General features: G+C 39.5%; 1 protein-coding gene across 1 annotated transcript; it reads left to right on the top strand.

Annotated features, from left to right (window-relative positions):
• The first annotated feature begins 28 nt into the window (after nt 1-28).
• ETFDH (electron transfer flavoprotein dehydrogenase) lies at nt 29-18,782 on the top strand. The gene is made up of 13 exons (XM_059470000.1): nt 29-132; nt 1,897-2,043; nt 2,458-2,687; nt 3,546-3,627; nt 3,886-4,004; nt 4,313-4,390; nt 6,313-6,459; nt 8,194-8,334; nt 10,297-10,440; nt 15,232-15,400; nt 17,120-17,302; nt 17,650-17,871; nt 18,180-18,782. The coding sequence occupies exons 1-13, from the start codon at nt 99-101 to the stop codon at nt 18,341-18,343; spliced, it is 1,860 nt and encodes a 619-aa protein (XP_059325983.1). The 5' UTR covers nt 29-98; the 3' UTR covers nt 18,344-18,782.
• The last annotated feature ends 149 nt before the right edge of the window (nt 18,783-18,931 follow it).

Consider the following 18,931-nt stretch of genomic DNA (forward strand, 5'->3'; position numbering starts at 1 on the left):
GGGCGGGGCCGTGGCCGGGCGCGCAGGCGCGGCGGGGCGAGGCCGGCGGGGTGAGCGCGGGGCGGTCGCGGGAAGCGGACGGTGCCGGGCCCGCTGCGATGCTGTTCCACCGCTGCCCGGCCGCCGGCCGAGGTAACGCGCCGTGCCCGGCGGGAGCGCCCGGGGCCTCGGCCTGGGCTGGGGCGGGCTGGGCTGGCCTGGGCTGGGCTGGGCTCGGCGGGTGGGGCCGGCGGCTGGCGCGGCGCCGAGGCGGAGCAAAGGTCGCGGCTGGATCGCGCCGGTGTCCGGGCGGACGCGGGGCCGGCGGACGGGAACCCGGGGCTCGCCCTGCCCGGGGCCTCTGTGCGCCCGAGGGCCGGAGGACAGCGCTGTGCGTGAGCGGTGCCCGCGGCCCGGCTCCGTGATATTGACGTGGGTTATTCACCTGCAGCCGGGTGCCTAAAAACATGGGCGGGACGCTAGGTGTCACCTGCTTTAAAGGGTGAAATAAAGCAGCGGAATGAGTGTCCTTACTTGGGAAGTAGTTGTGGAGACAGCATCCCGACAGCTGTTACTGAAGAGCTGCCGCGAAGTTTCTCCTTGGGGATTGCCTGGGTCGTGCCGGCGTTTCCCATCACTTTCCGAGTCCCTGAGCTCTCAATAGTCGTGGCCCAGGCCCTGTGCGCTCGCTGGGCAAGAATCTGCCCTCTGTTATTATCAAATCCTGAAAGTTAAGTTAAAGTTTCATTTTATATATATATATGTAGTTATTATCATCCTTATACAGTACCTGTTCTCAGATCCTGCCTAGTTGCAGGTAAAGGATAACTAAGAATCATAAGGTGGTATGATAATACCACCTTTTATGTGGTATTATTATTCTTTACCACCTTGCTTAGGTACAGAATTCCTGTTAACGAACCAAGATGGATTGTACTTGCTACCTTGCATGTAGTGACCTCTGGCCTAATTGTCACCGGGCAGGGTTGTGACACAGGATGCTTGTGCTGGCCTTGCCAATTGCCATTCTCAACTAAACATTTCAGTCAAAGCACACTGGTGATTTTATTTATATCATTTTGCAGAAATACTCCACTTTAAATATGGTATTCTTCATCCCTGAATAAAACAAATTCTTTAAGGAAGGAATATTACTAAGGAAGGCACATTTTAGTTCACAGACCTTTTAACTAACTCACTTTCATACTAATGATACTAGGTTTTTTAATACAAATCACACACATTTATTATTTGTTTCTAAAAGAGGGAAAATATGACATGTAATAACTCTCTGAAAAGTCCTGATAAGTTTGATAATTTGAAACTTTATTTTTCGTCCATTTGCTTACGCAGAAATTCTAATTTGTTTTCACAACAATTGTTGTATCTGCAGCAAAGGTAATGGTTACCTGTATCTACTGTTCCTAGCTTTGGCTAAGCACACTTGGGTTCAGGTCTGTGCTTTTACTGCAGACCATGGCATGTACTTTAGGTGAACTGCCTTGTGTTAGTAGCCTCAAGCTCTGTGTCTCAACACGTGTTGAGATGTCAGAGCTAAACTTGCATGTCCCGTTTCTACCATTGTTTAGTCACTTTTAATGCACTTTTGAAGTTCAAAATTAAATCAGAACTTAAAGTGTGTTTGGCACCTGTGTATATTATCCTGTGTCAGCTATGCATGGCTGGCCTGTGTACTGAGTAAAGAATGCTTAAAGGGGAAGCTGCTAATAAAAAAATTACACAGCATCCTCCTTACTTGAAAATTTTAAAATCTGTGTTTATGGTTTCTCATCTTCACGTCACCTGGTAGGCTTTGGGAGGGGGAAGCTGTCATATTTGTTGTGCTTCTAGCATCTCTGAAACTTTGAAAAATTTGAGAAACTACAGATTTGATGAAGTTGTTTCCGGTTTTTGCAGCACGTCAGTGCTTTCATGCTCTGAAGTTGATGAAGAAGGATTGCCCTCCGTCGCTGCGTGTCTCACGATGTGCCTCCACTGCCGCTGTGCCTCGCATAACCACACACTACACAATTCATCCTCGGGACAAAGACAAACGATGGCAAGGTACAAACACTGCCTTCTTTAAAAGCTGCTTTATTGTTATTATCATTGTTATTACAATTGTCATTGCTGAGTCTTAAAGACATTAAAATGTGTTGCTGGTTTTTTCTCATTATGGAAATTCTCTGTGCTTACATACAGTACTAATATTTCAAATGAAATTTTTGCTTGCTATCTCACAATGAGTGTCTTTAGTGCTATAATATAATATCAGAGGAAACTTTATGCTTGTTTTAATAAAGAAAATATACAAGCAGCTTTTGGTTTAGTGATTATCACAACAAGATTTAGTTCTGTTCAGTATGTATCTGCTTGATTTTTTCAGTTGTTCTAACCATGAGGGTTTGGTTTTAGTGAGAGAGAGGCTGGAAGAAATTGGAGATTGGCTTATGTTATTATCATTTTTTTCTATTGAAGGGGTAAACATGGAAAGATTTGCAGAGGAAGCTGATGTGGTCGTTGTTGGAGCAGGCCCTGCAGGCCTTTCTGCAGCCATTCGACTCAAGCAGTTGGCTGCTGAGCACAGCAGGGAAGTGCGTGTGTGTCTGGTGGAAAAGGCTTCTCAGATTGGTGCACACACCTTGTCTGGTGCTTGTGTCGAGCCAAGGGCCTTAGAAGAACTCTTTCCAGACTGGAAAGAGCGAGGGGTATGTATGAGCATGTAAACACCAAAGGTCATTGCTAGAGTGTAAGGAACTTCATATCTGACTCATTCTGGTATGAGTTAGTCCCTGGTACCGTTGGTAATAAGCACCATTTTAAAATACATTGATGGAACAAAACAAAAATGGGTACCTTCTTTTTAAGTCTGTTTCCTGTAGTTCAACAATGCTGGATGTTTTCTGTCTACACAGATATGCTGTGGCCCTTGCTCTTTTCTGCAGTAGTCCTACTGCACATACACAATATGTCTGCTGCAGCCTGGGGTGCCCTGCACTTGCTGCCTGTGTGCAAAGTCCAGCTCCTGTGTACAAACAGGAAGATGTTTGGTCCTTACCAATGACAGATGTGCTGGATCTGTACAATTGCTCTTCCTGGAGATGACTGATACTGACTTCTGTGCAGACACCCTGGTGTAGCAAAGGCCTAAGATGATTTTAGGAGAGAGGTCCCAGAACAGCTGTCTGACCTGCAGTCAGCTGCCTGCTATCACCTGAGAGCTGCAAGAAGTCAGCTGTCAACTCTTTAGTTTGCCTTATGGTGATAAATCTGCAGGTTTGAGCTGCCTTCTTTAAAAAGGTCTAGACTATTGATGTAGAACAGGCCTGTGTACAATAGATGTTATTTGCAAATTTGGTTTTTTTAAACCTCAGTAGTTGTGTTGATTCTTGCCTGATGACTGCCTCATAAAGTATTTTATCTTCTCTCTTGTGGTGCCTTCCTAAAGAAGTGCTATACTAAACCTGTAGTTTGTTTGATTTTGTTCGTTTTTGTTGTTTCTGTTGTTTCTGTTGGATTGGCTGAGAAAACATAACCCTCTACTTCTTCTATTTAATTTTTTGTAGGCTCCACTTAATACTCCTGTAACTGAAGACAAGTTTGGAATTTTAACAAAGACATCTAGAATTCCAGTGCCAATCCTTCCAGGTAAAGTTTAGTGAGGGAGAAGAGAGTCAGCTTCCTCTGTGTCTTTTTGAACTTCTCCATGAATCAAAAGAAGTTTGAGTTGGTGTAGTGCAGCAAGTGTATGTAGACTATAATAGGTTACAGTGATACACTCTGTGTGGGTGATGGCTCTGATAACACATGAGACTAGCTTGAAGGTAGTAGCTGTAGAGGTGACAGCTTTGGTTATTTTGCTTAGTGTCCCATGTGTTATTTGTGTGTGTGTCTTTTTCTGCCTAGGGCTCCCGATGGTTAATCATGGAAATTACATAGTACGTCTGGGCCACCTTGTGAGCTGGCTAGGTGAACAAGCAGAAGCTTTGGGTGTTGAGATATATCCAGGCTATGCAGCAGCTGAGGTACTGATGACATCAGTGTGTGTTTGTGAAGAGTGGCTTTGGAACTCCCTTCAGTGCAGTCATGATCATTTGTACACGTGCAACATTCATTTTAACTGATATGTATTGTGAAAATTATATTTCTCTATCTCAATTCCCTGGCTCAGATCCAGCAAAGTGCACACAATACATGAATAAATACATAATCTTCATGTTTGACCATTTAAGTCATAGTGTTTCGAAGTTCTGCTTTAGAACTTTTAATTAATAGATTCAGAGTACAGTTTCATTACAATGTTTTTTGTTTGTTTGTTTAAATATTTCCAAAGGTACTTTTTCATGAAGATGGTAGCGTGAAAGGGATAGCAACTAATGATGTAGGCATTCAGAAGGATGGAGCACCTAAAGTGAGTATCTATCTTCCCCATAGCTAGGAGTCTGATTATGAAAATTGTGGTACATCTTCTTCTACTGCCATCAGTAGTCTTGCTGCAGCATAAGAAAAGTTGTAAAATTCAGTACCTGTCTTCCCTCTCTATTTAATTTGATTGATTGTGTTCTCATCTCAGAACATTATAAAATTCTTCTAAGATTAGTAGAAAAAGCCTTTTCATAAAAGTTGTCTTAAAGAAGATTATGTAAGGGTGTTTTGGCATATGTGAAATGTAGGGGACAGGCACACAGACAGCTCTCATTTTCCAGTGCATGCTTTGTCCAGAAGGTGGCACAAGTAACGTGTGCAGCTTCATTGGGAGTTTGGGTTTGTTTTAAGATGGGAAGGAACATTTTAGATGTATTTATTAACATCCCCAAAACATAGATTCATTTTTTTTCTCCATTTGTTCTGGGAGAATGCATCTCTTAACTTCTTTCATGTACATGAGTGTGCCTCTACTGCAGCTTTTTTACTGAACTGTCACTCAATTCAAGTGTTTTAGCTGTCAGTTTTGTCAATTGCTACTACCTCCAGTGCATAAAGGCTCAGGTAAATTGGTGTAGTTTGTATAAGCTCCAAGGCAAGAGTATCTTCAACATGTTTATACAGAGCCTAATCAAATAGACTGTGGTTAATGAATAGATACCTTGCAGTCAGCACCAACCAAATAAAAATGACAGTGGTCAAAAAACATTGTAGTAAGTTGCATGTTAATTCTTGTGTAGATACTGGAGAAGGTTGTTAAATGTGAAATACAGCTGTGTCACATTAGTGAAATGTTTCAAATTAATGGATTTCTAATATTTACAATGTGGAGTTGTAGTTTGTTTGTTTTATATAAAGCTGTAGTTTGCTTTATATAAAGCTTTGAGTTTTCAAAGTGGACACTATATATTCAAGACGTAACTCTTGTTTAGAATTTTGTAAAATTAATTCAAGTTCACATTGACAATCAGAAATTCAAAGAGTACAAGAATTTCACAAAATCCTGTGACTCCTCTTTAAATGTAATTCTCAGCTAGAGGGAACATTTTCATTTGTGAGTTACAAGCAGATTGCACCTGAGACACAATTTAAAACCAAAGCAGTAAACTTCTTTTAAACCTATGCTGGCTTACCTTGAGATGGTTTAATTGAGTACAGTTGATGAGGTCAATCCAAAACTGTTGTCCTTGTCTTTTTCAACATCAAACTTTCTGACTGAAATCAAGGTTTTTTCATTATGAAAAATTTGTAAATATAATCTATATTCTTGTCCAGTGTGCTCACAGATGCAGGTGATGTACTCATACAGCAGTATCCCAATTCCCCTTACCTGGTTCTCAATCCTTGTTGGAATTTTTAATGAGAATTTTTTATAGTTGTGTTTTATTTAGTTTAATTTTATTGTATGTTTTAACGTGCCAGATTGGGATAATGTCATGTGGTGGGTCCTTTTGGGAGCAGGGGTGATTCAGGTTTTTCAGATATGGTAGCTCTGTCTAGCCTGTGACATTTGTGTTGGGGCACAAAACCTTACAATGTAATGTGACTTCATGAGCAAAAATTAAAGTGTGATCTTACAGGTAAAGATTCTTTGTCAGAGTTCCTTTGCACCTTGTGAAGGAGCAGATTTGGTGTAAGTATTCTCTGACCTGGAAAGATTCTCTCTTTCAGTGATGAATAGCGGTTCACTGTGGGGCTGCTCTACTGGAATCCCCTTCCAAGACTTGCCAGGGGTGCATCCTGGTTGGGTGGAAAAGACAACTGAACTAGAGCCATAATTTGCAATGGTCTGTAGTGTCTGAGCTGTGTCACCAAGTAGTGTAAAATCACTTTATTACTCTCCATTTTCTTGCTGTGAGTTTGGTGTGGCACAGACCTAACTGCTGATGAAATGCTGTACTTTTGCAGGCTACCTTTGAAAGAGGCTTGGAACTCCATGCTAAAGTCACGGTCTTTGCTGAAGGTTGTCATGGACATCTAGCCAAACAGCTGTACAAAAGATACAATCTAAGGGAGAATTGTCAACCCCAGAGCTATGGCATTGGATTGAAAGAGGTACCACTTGCATCATTTTAACAATTAAAGAAAATAGCTTAAGACTTAAAGTTAGATTCTGTTTGCTTTCTAGCTAATTTTTGTAAGACATAAGAATTAAAGAATTTGAGTTACACCTTGAAAATTCAGAATCTTTGCTGTTCTGAGGCTGATCAGAGCAGATCCTCTCTGAATGTTGTGACTGTTCCACTTCAGCTGCTGCTTCTCTTGTATCTGTTTTAACTAGAGGTACCTGTGAATCTGCTCTGTAACATTTTCAAATTACAGTCATTTGTGATACCTGTTTTCCGTATATCTGCTAAACAAGGAAGGAATTTGTGCTGCCTAATTTTGGGGGGGCTTTAGTACAAGAGGAAGGAAGAAAACTGTGGGCTTTCTGTATGTTAGTAAAAGGGAGAGAGGAGAGCTGTTTCAGATGATGTGTCGTGGTCTCTGAAGCACCTTCTGGATGAGCCTTTCTTTAAAAAAAACTCCCTACATTGGGCATATAAAATTGGGATAGGAATGAGGTTTCCTTTTTAAAATATTCTATACTCAGGAAATATCACTCATGAAAAAGAGCTGTATTATTTTAGAATATATTCAGAGTTTTGACTGTAACAGAATTACTTAAATATTTTGTAGCTGTAAGCACGTACTAGTTAAATGATTAGTTTACACTCTGTAGAGAATAGCCATTCTGTAAATATAACATAATCTTAGCTACAGTCTCTAATACTGAAATTGTCATTAAAGAAGGGTTTTCCTATAGAGTTCCCTTACTTCCAGGTGAGACTGTCTGCTTTAGCAAATAGTGCAGTCCAGTAGGAGTGGATCTGAAGTAGTTGGTGCTGAGGAGCTATGCACGCCTCAGGTTTATTTTTACTTTGGACTAGCTGTCATCTGGTCCCATGGACTGAGTGCCCTTGCATGGCTGGAATGTTTTAGATGGACTTTTAGGACCCTGTCTTTGAGTTTCACATTGAAGGAATCCAGTTCATGCTTTGGCTGCTGTATGATGTGAGTCAAAACACAGTAAGTGGGAGGAATCAGAAGTCCCACTCAAAAATGTGCTCTTTAATCTAAACTGCAACATTATTGTAGGTGTGCCCTCAATGCTTGGGCTGATCTGTGGTGCTCAACTGCCCTTCTGCCATTAGACTGTGCCTGGCATGTACCTCCATGGTGCAAAGATGTTTTGTGAAATGAGCAGAAAATTGACTCAATCTTGAAAACATGAAAATGCTTCTCGGAGTTCACCATGGGTCAGTGGAGCACTGAAAACGTGTAGAAGACAGCAGAGATGTGACAATTTGTTTGGCAGAAAATATTTAGATCAACTCAGGCATATTGCTTTGTCCTGACCTTGAAAAACTCACAAGATAATTCATAGAATTGTATGAAAAAATCATACTTTCAAAGAAAGAAGTCAACATAAGCATTGCATTCTGTGGCAGAAGTATCTGTCAAAGTCACTAATACTAGGAATCTTGGAATGAAAATTTTGGGTGTAGTACTGGAGTCTCAGTCACATTTTCTGATAGACAGCATTTTAAGAGAGGTATTGGGAAAACCTCAAATAGTAATCCAAAAAACTTTACTGAATAGTTGGTATTTTGCTGTATGAATTTTTGCATTGCTCATAGGAGTAAATTAAGTTTCTCCTATATGTAATTGTGTGTTTGTCTCTTAATATATTATTGAAAAGCCATTACTTTGCAATGTGAAGTAATTTTTTGGTCATCCTCATTTCAGTTATGGACTATTGATAAAACAAAATGGAAACCAGGAAGAGTGGAACATACTGTAGGCTGGCCATTAGACAGACATACATATGGAGGATCCTTTCTTTATCACTTAAATGAGCCTGAGCCTTTAGTTGCTCTTGGATTTGTGGTAAGTGAAGTTAGTTTTTTTAATTCTTAGATGTTGTTTGATCTTCATTTTATGCAGTTTCTTTTCTCTGTTTTAATGAGAAAATGTCAATACAAGAATAGGAATTGACCAAATTTAGTCCTTTCTCAATCTTAAGTGTGGTTATGCCCATACTAGGGAAGGCTAATTTGTCATATTAATCTGTCTTTAATCCAATGTCTTTTATTGAGACCAACTAGAAAACTTCCTCATAATTTCTTTGCAAACAAAGCAAATTTTGGTAATGGCAAAACCAAATGACTAATCAAAACTGTGCTCAAAAATTTCTTGTAAGTTAGGAAATCTAAATCACATGCACTTTTTACAGTTCCGTTTCCTAATCCATGTGTCAAACCTGTGTGTAACTCCACTTTTTGAGAGAAGTGTCTAAAATGGAAGCACTGCAATGCTACTAGCAATGTCCCTTTCATTTCTGAGCTCTTCACTTTGGTTTTGGTATTCTCCACCCCTGTTGGCATTGTCCTCTTTGGCAACTGCCTTTCTGAATTGGGCAGGCAACTTCTTCCTGCTTATTGCTGCTTGTCAGAAGTGTGAGATCTCCAGAGATAGTCTGGTGTCATTCTGGCAGCCAGGTGATGCAAGGAGGAGCCGGGATTGGAAATACTCTATCACCTACAGTTCAAAATGAAAAATTCACTACTTACCCTGTGCACATGCCTCAACACAGATGTTGTAAAAGTCAAGAATACAAATGGGACTTTCAGCAGCATGGAACTGAGCTGACATTCTGTCTCCTAGATTTCAGAAGGATTAGAGAGTATGTGGAAAAATTCTACTTTTGTCTAACTGCTTTGTAAGAAGCATTGAAAAAAATTCACTAGCTTTCTCAGACACGGATACTTGTCCTGTAAAGATTTCCAATATTGGAATTAATAAGTACATACAGTAGATACTCAATTTCTGTTTGATTTTAGAAGGGCTGAGAGCTCTGATTCTTGCAGAGAATGGTAGGTAATCAGTAACATTCATATTCTCTCCAGAGAGGAAAAAAATCAACTTCTGTGTGAACACACAATCACTTTTTTGTCTTTGAACTTTATACCTATTTCAGTCTGAGATGATTCTTGTAGTAGGGTTATTTTACCCTTATTTTGGAACTTGTTCATTAATTTTGTCTTGTCAGCAACGCAGATGCAAGCACTGCTCTAAAAGCAGAGAGCTGCCACAGATACCAAAGTCTTGATTGCTGCTGACTCATGATGTATTTTGTTACTTATCTCCAATAAAGCTCACAGGAACCAGAAATAATCCCTTTCTCAAAAGAGAAAAATTCAACAAGAGAATTCTTTTTAAGAATATCTTAAAGATGGGAAATGCAGAGTATATATTTGGTCAAATTCTCAAATGTATAAGAATCCTGAGCATCCAGCCCACTGGCAATCTATTTTACCCTATTTTCTGCTTTCATCATCACTCCCCTGTGCTTTATTACAATGGTTCACCTAATTGGAAATTATAACTGACTACTAAACAATTAGAAGAACTGTTTAAAGTATGAGAGCTCAAGGACATAGCAATCAAAAAATAATTGTTTACCTCTTTTTTCAGCTATTTTTGGGCAGAGGTATGAAATACAAATTTAAAACAAGTTTTGCTGCTTATCCCACCCATTAAATCATGCTTAATTTAATCCTTTTTATACAAAAGACAGGTGAAAGGAGGTTACAATGCAATTAAATATTTTCCATATTTCACGTGGGGACAAGAGCAGACTTGTAGCAACAAATTTTTAGATTTGCTCCTGCTGTACCATTAATAAAATATTTTTTTGGCAGTAGATTAAGTAGAATGATCCTGAGGTTGCTTTAGAATAAAATACATTTAAAGACTTGATGTGGTAATATGCAATTGCTTTGATTTCAATTTTTTGTTGAAATTTCATACCTTGTTTTTATTGATGTGCACTTTTCTTCCTTTTTTAAGGTTGGTTTAGATTATCAAAATCCCTATTTGAATCCATTTAGAGAATTTCAGAGGTGGAAGCATCATCCTAGTGTACAGCCTACTTTGGAGGGTGGAACAAGGATAGCCTATGGTGCCAGAGCATTAAATGAAGGTGGTATCCAGGTAATTTTTTTTTGCAAAGCTTTAATCTTTGAGTTTTCTATAGCCATATATTTAGTGCTGTAGATTTGGTTTGCATGCCATACCAAATGTTTTGCTGGACAGAAAAAGCTTCTTGTCTTGCTGGGTACTGGCTGCTGAGATTAGCTAATCTTAGGCTCTGTCGTACTGAAAATCTTCTGACATGCTCACTTTACTTTCTGAATGAAATACAGAACATAGAAACATTTTGATTGGAAAAGACCATTTACATCATTTAGTCCAATAACTAGTCCACCACTGCCAAGTCCACCACTAAACCATGTCCCCAAACCATCTGTATGTCTTATCCAGGCAGGGCAACTCAACCACTTCACTGGGCAGCTTGTGCAAGTGCTTGACAACCCTTCCTGTGAAGGTATTTTTCCTAACACCCAATCTAAACCTCCTCTGGCACAACTTGAGCCCTTTCTTCTCTTCCTGCCACTTGTGAGAAGAGACTGATCCTCACCTCAGTGCACGCTCCTTTCAGGTGGTTGTAGAGAGCAGTAAGGTCACCCCTGAGTCTCCTTTTCTCCAGGTTAAACACCCCCAGCTCCCTCAGCTGCTCCTCATCAGACCTGAGCTCCAGGCCCTTCATAAATTCCATTGCCCTTCCCTGGACACACTCCAGCATTTCAGTGTCTTGTGAGGGGCCCAGAACTGGGCAAAGGATTCAAGATACAGCATCACCAGTGCTGACTACAGGGAAATAATCACTGCCCTGGTCCTGCTGGCCGCACTATTTGTGATCCAAGCTAGGATGCCATTGGCCTTCTTGGCCACCTGGGCACATGCTGGCTCATGTTCAGCTGGCAGGACTCCCCATGTCCTTTTTGCTAGGCAGTTTTCCAGTCACTCTGCCCTGGCCTAAGGCACTGCATGGAGCTGTTTTAACCCAAGGACAGGACACAGCACTTTGCCTTACTGATGTCAGTATAATCAGCCTTGGTCCATAGAACCATCCTGTCCAGATCCCTCTGCAGCAGATCAGCATTCCCACCCGTCTTTGTGCTGCCTGCAGACTGACTGAGGGTTCACTCAATCCCCTTGTCCAGGTCATTGATAAAGATATTAACCAGGTCTGGCCCCAGTACTGAGCCCTGCAGAATCCTACTAGTGGCTGGCTGCCAGCTGGATGTAACTCCACTCACCAACACTCTCTGAGCCCAGACATCCAGAGTTTTTACCCAGCAGAGTGTTTGTCCAAGCTATGAGCAGCCAGTGAAGTGGAATTTATATTGCAGTCAAGAACGTTCAGCAGCAAAGATGCCATATATCTTTTGTTTTGCCTGGAATCTTGGGGAAGACAGGGTAGTACCACTGATCTGTTCTTTTAGGGTCTTCCAAATTACTTATTTATCCCAGCAAAAAGAACTCCTTTTCAGTGCTTGAGCCTTAAGTCACTGATGGTGCTGAAACTGTAATGTAATCTGGCAGGTAAATCTTTACCTCTTCAAGTATGAATACCTTGAGTTTCTTTCATGCTCAACTTTGAGTTTCTGCTTTCTTGGGAGGTGTTCATTTTGTTAACTTAAGTAGTGCAGAAGGTAAAATTTTGAATATGTATTATTTAAGACTGTCTGATTGATGCATTTCCTTTCAAATGCTGACTTTTCTGACTAAGGTCAGCTGAAAGGGCTGGAAAAGCTTGCAAAAAAATGGTCTGGAGTTTATATTTAACAGTTTTAAAGTACATCCAACCTGTTAGCTTCTCATCTTGAAACACAGAGTGTGGCAGTATGTTCTGTGCTCCCAGATCCATCTTCCAAATCCTCCTTTCAGTTTGGACCCTAAAACTAGCTTGAGTGTCCATGATCTGCAGCCTGTGTGTGGGGCCATGCCACTCTGCCCTCTGACTACTTTGCCTTTCCTTTTTGAACCTCTTCTCAGTATAAACGTGGCTTCACGAGGTTCTTGCAGTACAAGCAGAATTTCATCACAGCTTCACTCTTGTCACAGTCATGTGGAGTTAGGCTTTGACCCCAGTGTGCATTCCTGGCAGTGAGTCATGTGAGTTTGGGAAGCAGCTTCTTGATTACACCCATGCTGCACATATAATCAATCTGAGCGTTGATTTTGTCCACTCTGCAGTGGAAATGTGTCATATCACATTGTAACACAGCTGTGTTACTGGCTTATTTCAAAAACCATTGCCACTCCACTATTAGCACAGACACCATGAAAAATACCAAGGTGTTCTAATCTGGACTTTTATGCAAGAGGGGCTTCTTTTTCCACCCTGTGCCCTGGTTTCTCACATAGTCATTGAATTTCTGGCTTTGGTGAAGTAGCCAGAGTGTGACTAGTTGCACCCTCCTTATACTCAAAACCTATAGCTGAAAGAATACAGTATTTTTAAGTCACTTACAGACATTGTGCTAAGTTACATAGTAGAACTACAGACCTTGCACATCTCTGCCTCATCTTTGAACATCTTTGTTGGATTTAAACCAATATGTCCCATACTTTCCATTGTTCCTAATATAAAAGCATGTTTTGCTTCATTGGTTTTTTGGTGGGGTTTTTTAATTTCCTGTAGATAGATTTGATTAGGTGATCATGAAGTCACTCTTCTAACAGACTTTTTTTAATACATGGCTTCAGTAAAAAAAAAGCTTTATTGATGATTCACTTAGGAAGAGTTTTAAGATTAGCTCTTCTTTTGCATGTGTTGCTTTGATTAATAACTGTAGCAGTCTGACTCATTTGTATCACTGTAGTCCAAGAATATTTTCTTATGTAAGGCATTCCATAGCTCCAGTTTTTGATTTTGGTAAAAGAATTGCATCAAATAGGTGTATAGAGTTACCACCAACTTCAGCTTTTTTGTTATAGATAACCTAATGACCATGATCTTCAATCTTTAGCACAGAGTGAAGGGGGAGAGAGAGTGCATGTGTTTTTTAATGTCTGTGGAAGGAAAGATAAGAGTTTAGTAACTTAATCTCTGTAGCTACTATTTATAATATTTATTAAAACTACAAAACAAAGCACCTAAATTCCCATGCACCCTCTATTTGGTCTCTATTTTATCAAAATCTTTTGAAAGGTTTAAGAGTTTTGTGGAGAAAAAGGTGTTGCAGTTATTGAGCAGTGTATGAGTGTATGCTGTGAATATCGGGAGGGAAAACCTGACAACCCATTTAAGTGTCAAACATTAGACTCACTTAACAGATTGTAAGCCCTGGTCTGGAGCTAAGGGGAGGAAGAACATGAGGTTTCCTGTCTGCCAGCAGGAAAGACTCGACAGGGAGCAGGTGTCTCCCCTTCCCTAAAGCAGTCTTGTTTTGTTTCTGTATCTCAGAGGCATGATGTGTTTCTTCCACTGACTATGAAAGCAGGCTCCAAGTGCCATAGTACTAATAATGAGAATTACTACCACAGCTGCAGTATGTGCTACCTTTTGTGTTACATGACTCATCTTTAATCTCATTTATTCTTTAGCAGTATGGTGGGTCACTGTGCATATTACATGAAACAGTGTTTGCAGAAGAAAAGTACTTGATCACCATCTTCCTATGCAATTCGGAGTCAGCCAAGAAGTCTTTCTATCCTTATGTCAGTGCTGCACCATTGAATCCTAATAGATAATATAGGATGGCTGTTTTCTGAGAAAAGAGAGAACATCCCACATACTTAATCTTTTTGAAATAGTGTTATGTAGCTGAACTTGAAACTTCTTTTCCCAGAAAAGTAAGTTGTAGTTCAGAGGAAATGCTGTGTAATTTAACTTTTTAGTGATTGCTATATGACTATACAAAAGTAAGAAGTCCTGGGTGACTAGTAAAGAGGTAACAATTGAACAAGCAGAAGAAACAAAACTTTTGATTTGGGTTACCCTAAATTCCAAGGGATACATTTTTTGACATTTTTCATGAAATTCAACTACTTGTTTAGTATTTAGGTTACTGCAAAATTAATTCTTTCTGACAGTTTTAAAAAAAGCAGGATGCTAGATTAAGATGTGCTGCTCAGCACTAAAGACTTTAGGAGGAAGGGTATGTTCAAAACTTCAGCAATTTGTGACTTAGGCTTTGATCAGAGCTCTCTGCTCAAAGTTCTGCAGTCAGTCTGCACTTTGAAGCTGTTTCCAGTGTAAAATCATCACCTTGGTAGCTGAGGTATTCCTCAGTCAATATAGGTGTATAACGTAGTATATTAATACTATTGACCTGACCAAATCATCTTGGCTGTGTTAGGTTTGTGAGTTGACCATACTCTATGACATTATGCTTACAGAATGGGAGTAAGATGGTGATTTTGCACCAAAATATATTTGCTGACTGTGAGCAACTTCTAAAATAAGGAGCAGGGGGGCAGGTATAATAGCAGTGTGCAGTTTCACAGAAAAAAATATGTGGAAAAAAGCACTGTGAGGTAAGGTGACTACAACTTACTGTGTGGAAATCAGGGAAACAAATGGGAGTTTGGGGTTTTTATTTTAAAAAATTTACTTGAGCTTGAAGGAGGAACACCATATCGGTGGGTGACTACTGGATTTTTGCTGCAGATAAGGCAGCTGTGGAGAGGATATAAGGAAAATATCACTTTCACACTCAGCACAAGTAAATTATCTCTATTCCTATGTGCATACTGTGCTCAAATTCCATGAATAAGTGGAGTAACTGGTGTATGTTTAGAGAGTACTTGTGCCAGGTCTGAAAATGGAAAGGACACTCAAGCCTTATGCCAGTTTAATTTCAGAATGTTATTTTCACTTCAACAAACAAAAACCAAACAAGAACAACACCTTTCGTTCTGTTTTCCCTTCAGTCAATACCCAAACTCACCTTCCCAGGTGGATTATTAATTGGTTGCAGTCCTGGACTCTTGAATGTTCCCAAGATCAAAGGAACACATACTGCAATGAAAAGTGGCATGTTGGCTTCAGAAGCCATTTTTAGTCGATTAACCAATGAAAATCTCCAATCAAAGACAATAGGTAAGATCATTTTACTTTGATTTGTAATTACCTTGTGTTCAATTAGAACCACCACCAACCAACAGCAGTAATTAATTAGGCTGAACAAATTAGTTGGAAATGTGAATAAATAATGAAATGAGTGTGTTTAAGATATATTTTATTATTTACTATTGATAATGTCAAATTATTTATTAAAGAAATTAATATTTGCTGTTATTCATAAGTATTGATCCTACTGCTAGAAGCTCTAATGACCATCTGAAAAGTAAGCTTATGCTTCCTGTGTAAGTAAACAAGAATAGTTTTGTTCCTACAAACACAATAAAAAGTAGTGCTTTATGATTCCGAAAGTGCTACAGAAAGCCTGCTGAAACCAGAAAAAAAAAAGGGAATAGATTAGATGAAGCAAAACAGCACGAGATTTTTCAAATTTGCTCTTACTGTTGTTAGGATCCTGTTTTCATCCAGTCCTTTTTTCTGTCTTTTAATCTTTTAGTTGTCTCAGTTTGAGACTATGTGTATTTTATTTTATACATAATACAAGCACATTGTAGTAATCACCTGGTCCTGACCACCTTGTAGTGATTTGTTTAAGCCTTGGTTGTCCCCTTAAATCTGTTAATAAAATCTGTAGGGGGAGAGAACTAGAGTTTTGGTCACTCTGGAGCCAAGACTATACCCAGGTGCCACATGATGATTATTTTAGAAATCTTCTGTCTGTACTGGTGGATTGAGACCTAATGAGCTCTCATTCAGCTGAAACATACCATACACAGAGGTGTGCTGAACAATTAAAACTTCAGCTAGACATGCTAAAATGCTTAGAATCCATCTGAAGCTATAAACATTGTTGGTGGGTAGTGTGCCACTCCTGTTTGATTATGGACATGTTTTATATGCTGTTTTCCAGTCTTGTCAAGGCTGGACTGCTACAGCCCACTTCCTTCTCTTTGCAGAGATAATGGACTTTATGGGAAATATGGACTGAAGCATGCTTTTCCTATGTAGACAGGGCTTAAAATTCATTATTTAGAATATTTATTCCTATACAGTAGAAATGGAGAGCGGTGAAGAGAAAGCTCTCAAATAATCTTCATTTGAAGAAAGATTTTTTTAAATATAATTACTTGACTTTAACTACACTGTGGTAGATGTATCAACTGTGAAATGTCTAGTATTTGTAAAGAATACAAAGAGTTTAAATCAAAAGTTTGCAGTCAAATACATCTCATTAATGTGCTGATTACAAAGGGAGAAATTAACTATAATTGGCATTATCTGTTGGGCCATAGCTAGTTACTGAAATGGGACTTTGGTTGCAAAACTTCTCTGGAAAAAGCTTTAGAACTTGACATTAGAATTGCAAACCTGGGTTTGGATCACAGGTGGACTGTCCTGGTCAGCACTCAAATTCTGTGAGTGAGTAGCTGCTTTCCCACAGAGGTGCCAATGGAGCCACCTGCCTGATTATATTTTGCTGAGTTTTGAGACAATGTAATGCTGCTTGTGGCTCATTTAATAGAGGCTACAAAGGAACAGTACATGTCTGCCAACAAAACACATCTCTTGATTCGAGAAGCTGAAACATGTTGTCTAGTATATTCCTAGCTTACAGTTCTGAAATTCTCATTTTGCTGATTTCATTGCTAGCAGTTGCTTTTGTTCAGCATTTATTCTTTTATTTCAAGGATAGTCTTGATGCACTGTAGGTACCTAACAAGTAATGTACTGCCTTAGGACTTGATGTGCAAGAATATGAAGAGAACCTGAAGAAGTCCTGGGTGTGGAAAGAGCTGTATGCAGTGAGAAACATCCGACCATCCTGCCATACCGTACTTGGTGTGTATGGAGGAATGATATATACAGGCATATTTTATTGGATACTGAGAGGAATGGAACCATGGACATTAAAACATCCAGGTAATTTCATTATCTCCTGAAGAAGATTCTGAATTTATATGTCAGTCTTTTCTGGTCTGTTTCAGCTAGTGCACATCTGGTCCAGTCATGAGGCCTTAAAGTGTACAAAAGAAATGGATGATAAAATTGAAGCAGACCCTCGTATCAGCTACCATACAATGTAAATTAAGACATTAAAACATTGCTTAGTATAACTTGGTATAGATATTTGTCTCGTGAAAAAGGCTGTCTTCTATGAAGTACTTCATTCTGATGACAAGGGAAGTTAAAACAGTTTAGTTAAATTGTTCTTGAGTAACTGCAAATTACAATAATTCTATACTAAAATTTATTAAAAATGTATTTAGGACCAGACTATGCTCAGCTCAAGCCAGCCAAAGACTGCACCCCTATTGAATACCCAAAGCCTGATGGAAAAATCAGTTTTGATCTCCTGTCATCTGTGGCTTTAAGTGGTACAAACCATGAAGATGACCAGCCCCCTCACTTAACTCTCAAAGATGACGGCGTCCCTGTGAGCAGGAACCTGGCTGTATTCGATGGACCGGAGCAAAGGTTTTGTCCAGCAGGTATGTAACAAAAATGTGTGTGTCAGCTCTTTCTGCAACAGGAAAGACTAAGTACTTCAGGAGGGGTCCCCCTGACCTCCTACGTACTTCAAGCATTCCATCCCAATTTTCCTCCAAGAAGGCGGTTCAGTTGAAAGTCTTAAAACATGTTAGCAGTACTTCTGTGATGAAATAACTGTTAAATGTGTTGGAAGGGAATTAAGTCACATTAGTAATATTCTTCCCTTGTTACACTTGCTGGTAAGTAGAATATACATGCAGGGGGGAAGCTGTTCAGCAAAGTGATAGCTCCCTTCTTGTCTTTGCAGGAGTCTATGAGTATGTTCCTCTGGAATCAGGAGAAGGATCAAGGCTGCAAATAAATGCTCAGAACTGTGTCCACTGCAAAACATGTGATATTAAAGACCCAAGTCAGAACATTAACTGGGTAGTACCTGAAGGTGGAGGAGGACCAGCTTATAATGGAATGTAAACTAACAGATCAATTCAGTGACTTCTGATCACCAACAAATATGTTGGAGAAATTTATGCTGCAGCGTAATTAATGTACAGCACTGACTTGAATGTTAAAAGAGTTTGAGACTAATGTGCCATTCTGAATTTTACATTTGACTGTTGCATTAAATACAAAGTTGGTGCCTTCTGGTTAAACCCTAGCCTTATTTAATAGCACTTCTTTACAGGAGCTGTATGGCAGGCAAAAGTTCCTATCAGGACTGACAGAGGAGCTTTGGATCTTGGATGTACTGCTGAAGTTCAGTGATAGCAGGAGCCATATCCAGAACTGTGCGTATTATGGTGGAATAATTTAGTACCCACTTTTAAAAAAGTATTTTCTCTCTCTAGATGGAGTGATTTACATGTAATCATATCTGGCAGTCAGGGAAATAAATCAGTCTAGAAAATTGTCACTGCTTTAAAGTGTTACATTTTACATCAAATTTTCAGTTTGGGGTGGGGCTTTGGGGATTTTTTTCTGATGATGATAATAAGGAATACCTCTTGTAAAGTGGTTCTAAAAAAAATAAATCTGCATCATCATTCTATGTAAGGAATAAAA

Source organism: Ammospiza nelsoni, chromosome 4 (assembly GCF_027579445.1).
Source record: "Ammospiza nelsoni isolate bAmmNel1 chromosome 4, bAmmNel1.pri, whole genome shotgun sequence".
NCBI lineage: Eukaryota > Metazoa > Chordata > Aves > Passeriformes > Passerellidae > Ammospiza > Ammospiza nelsoni.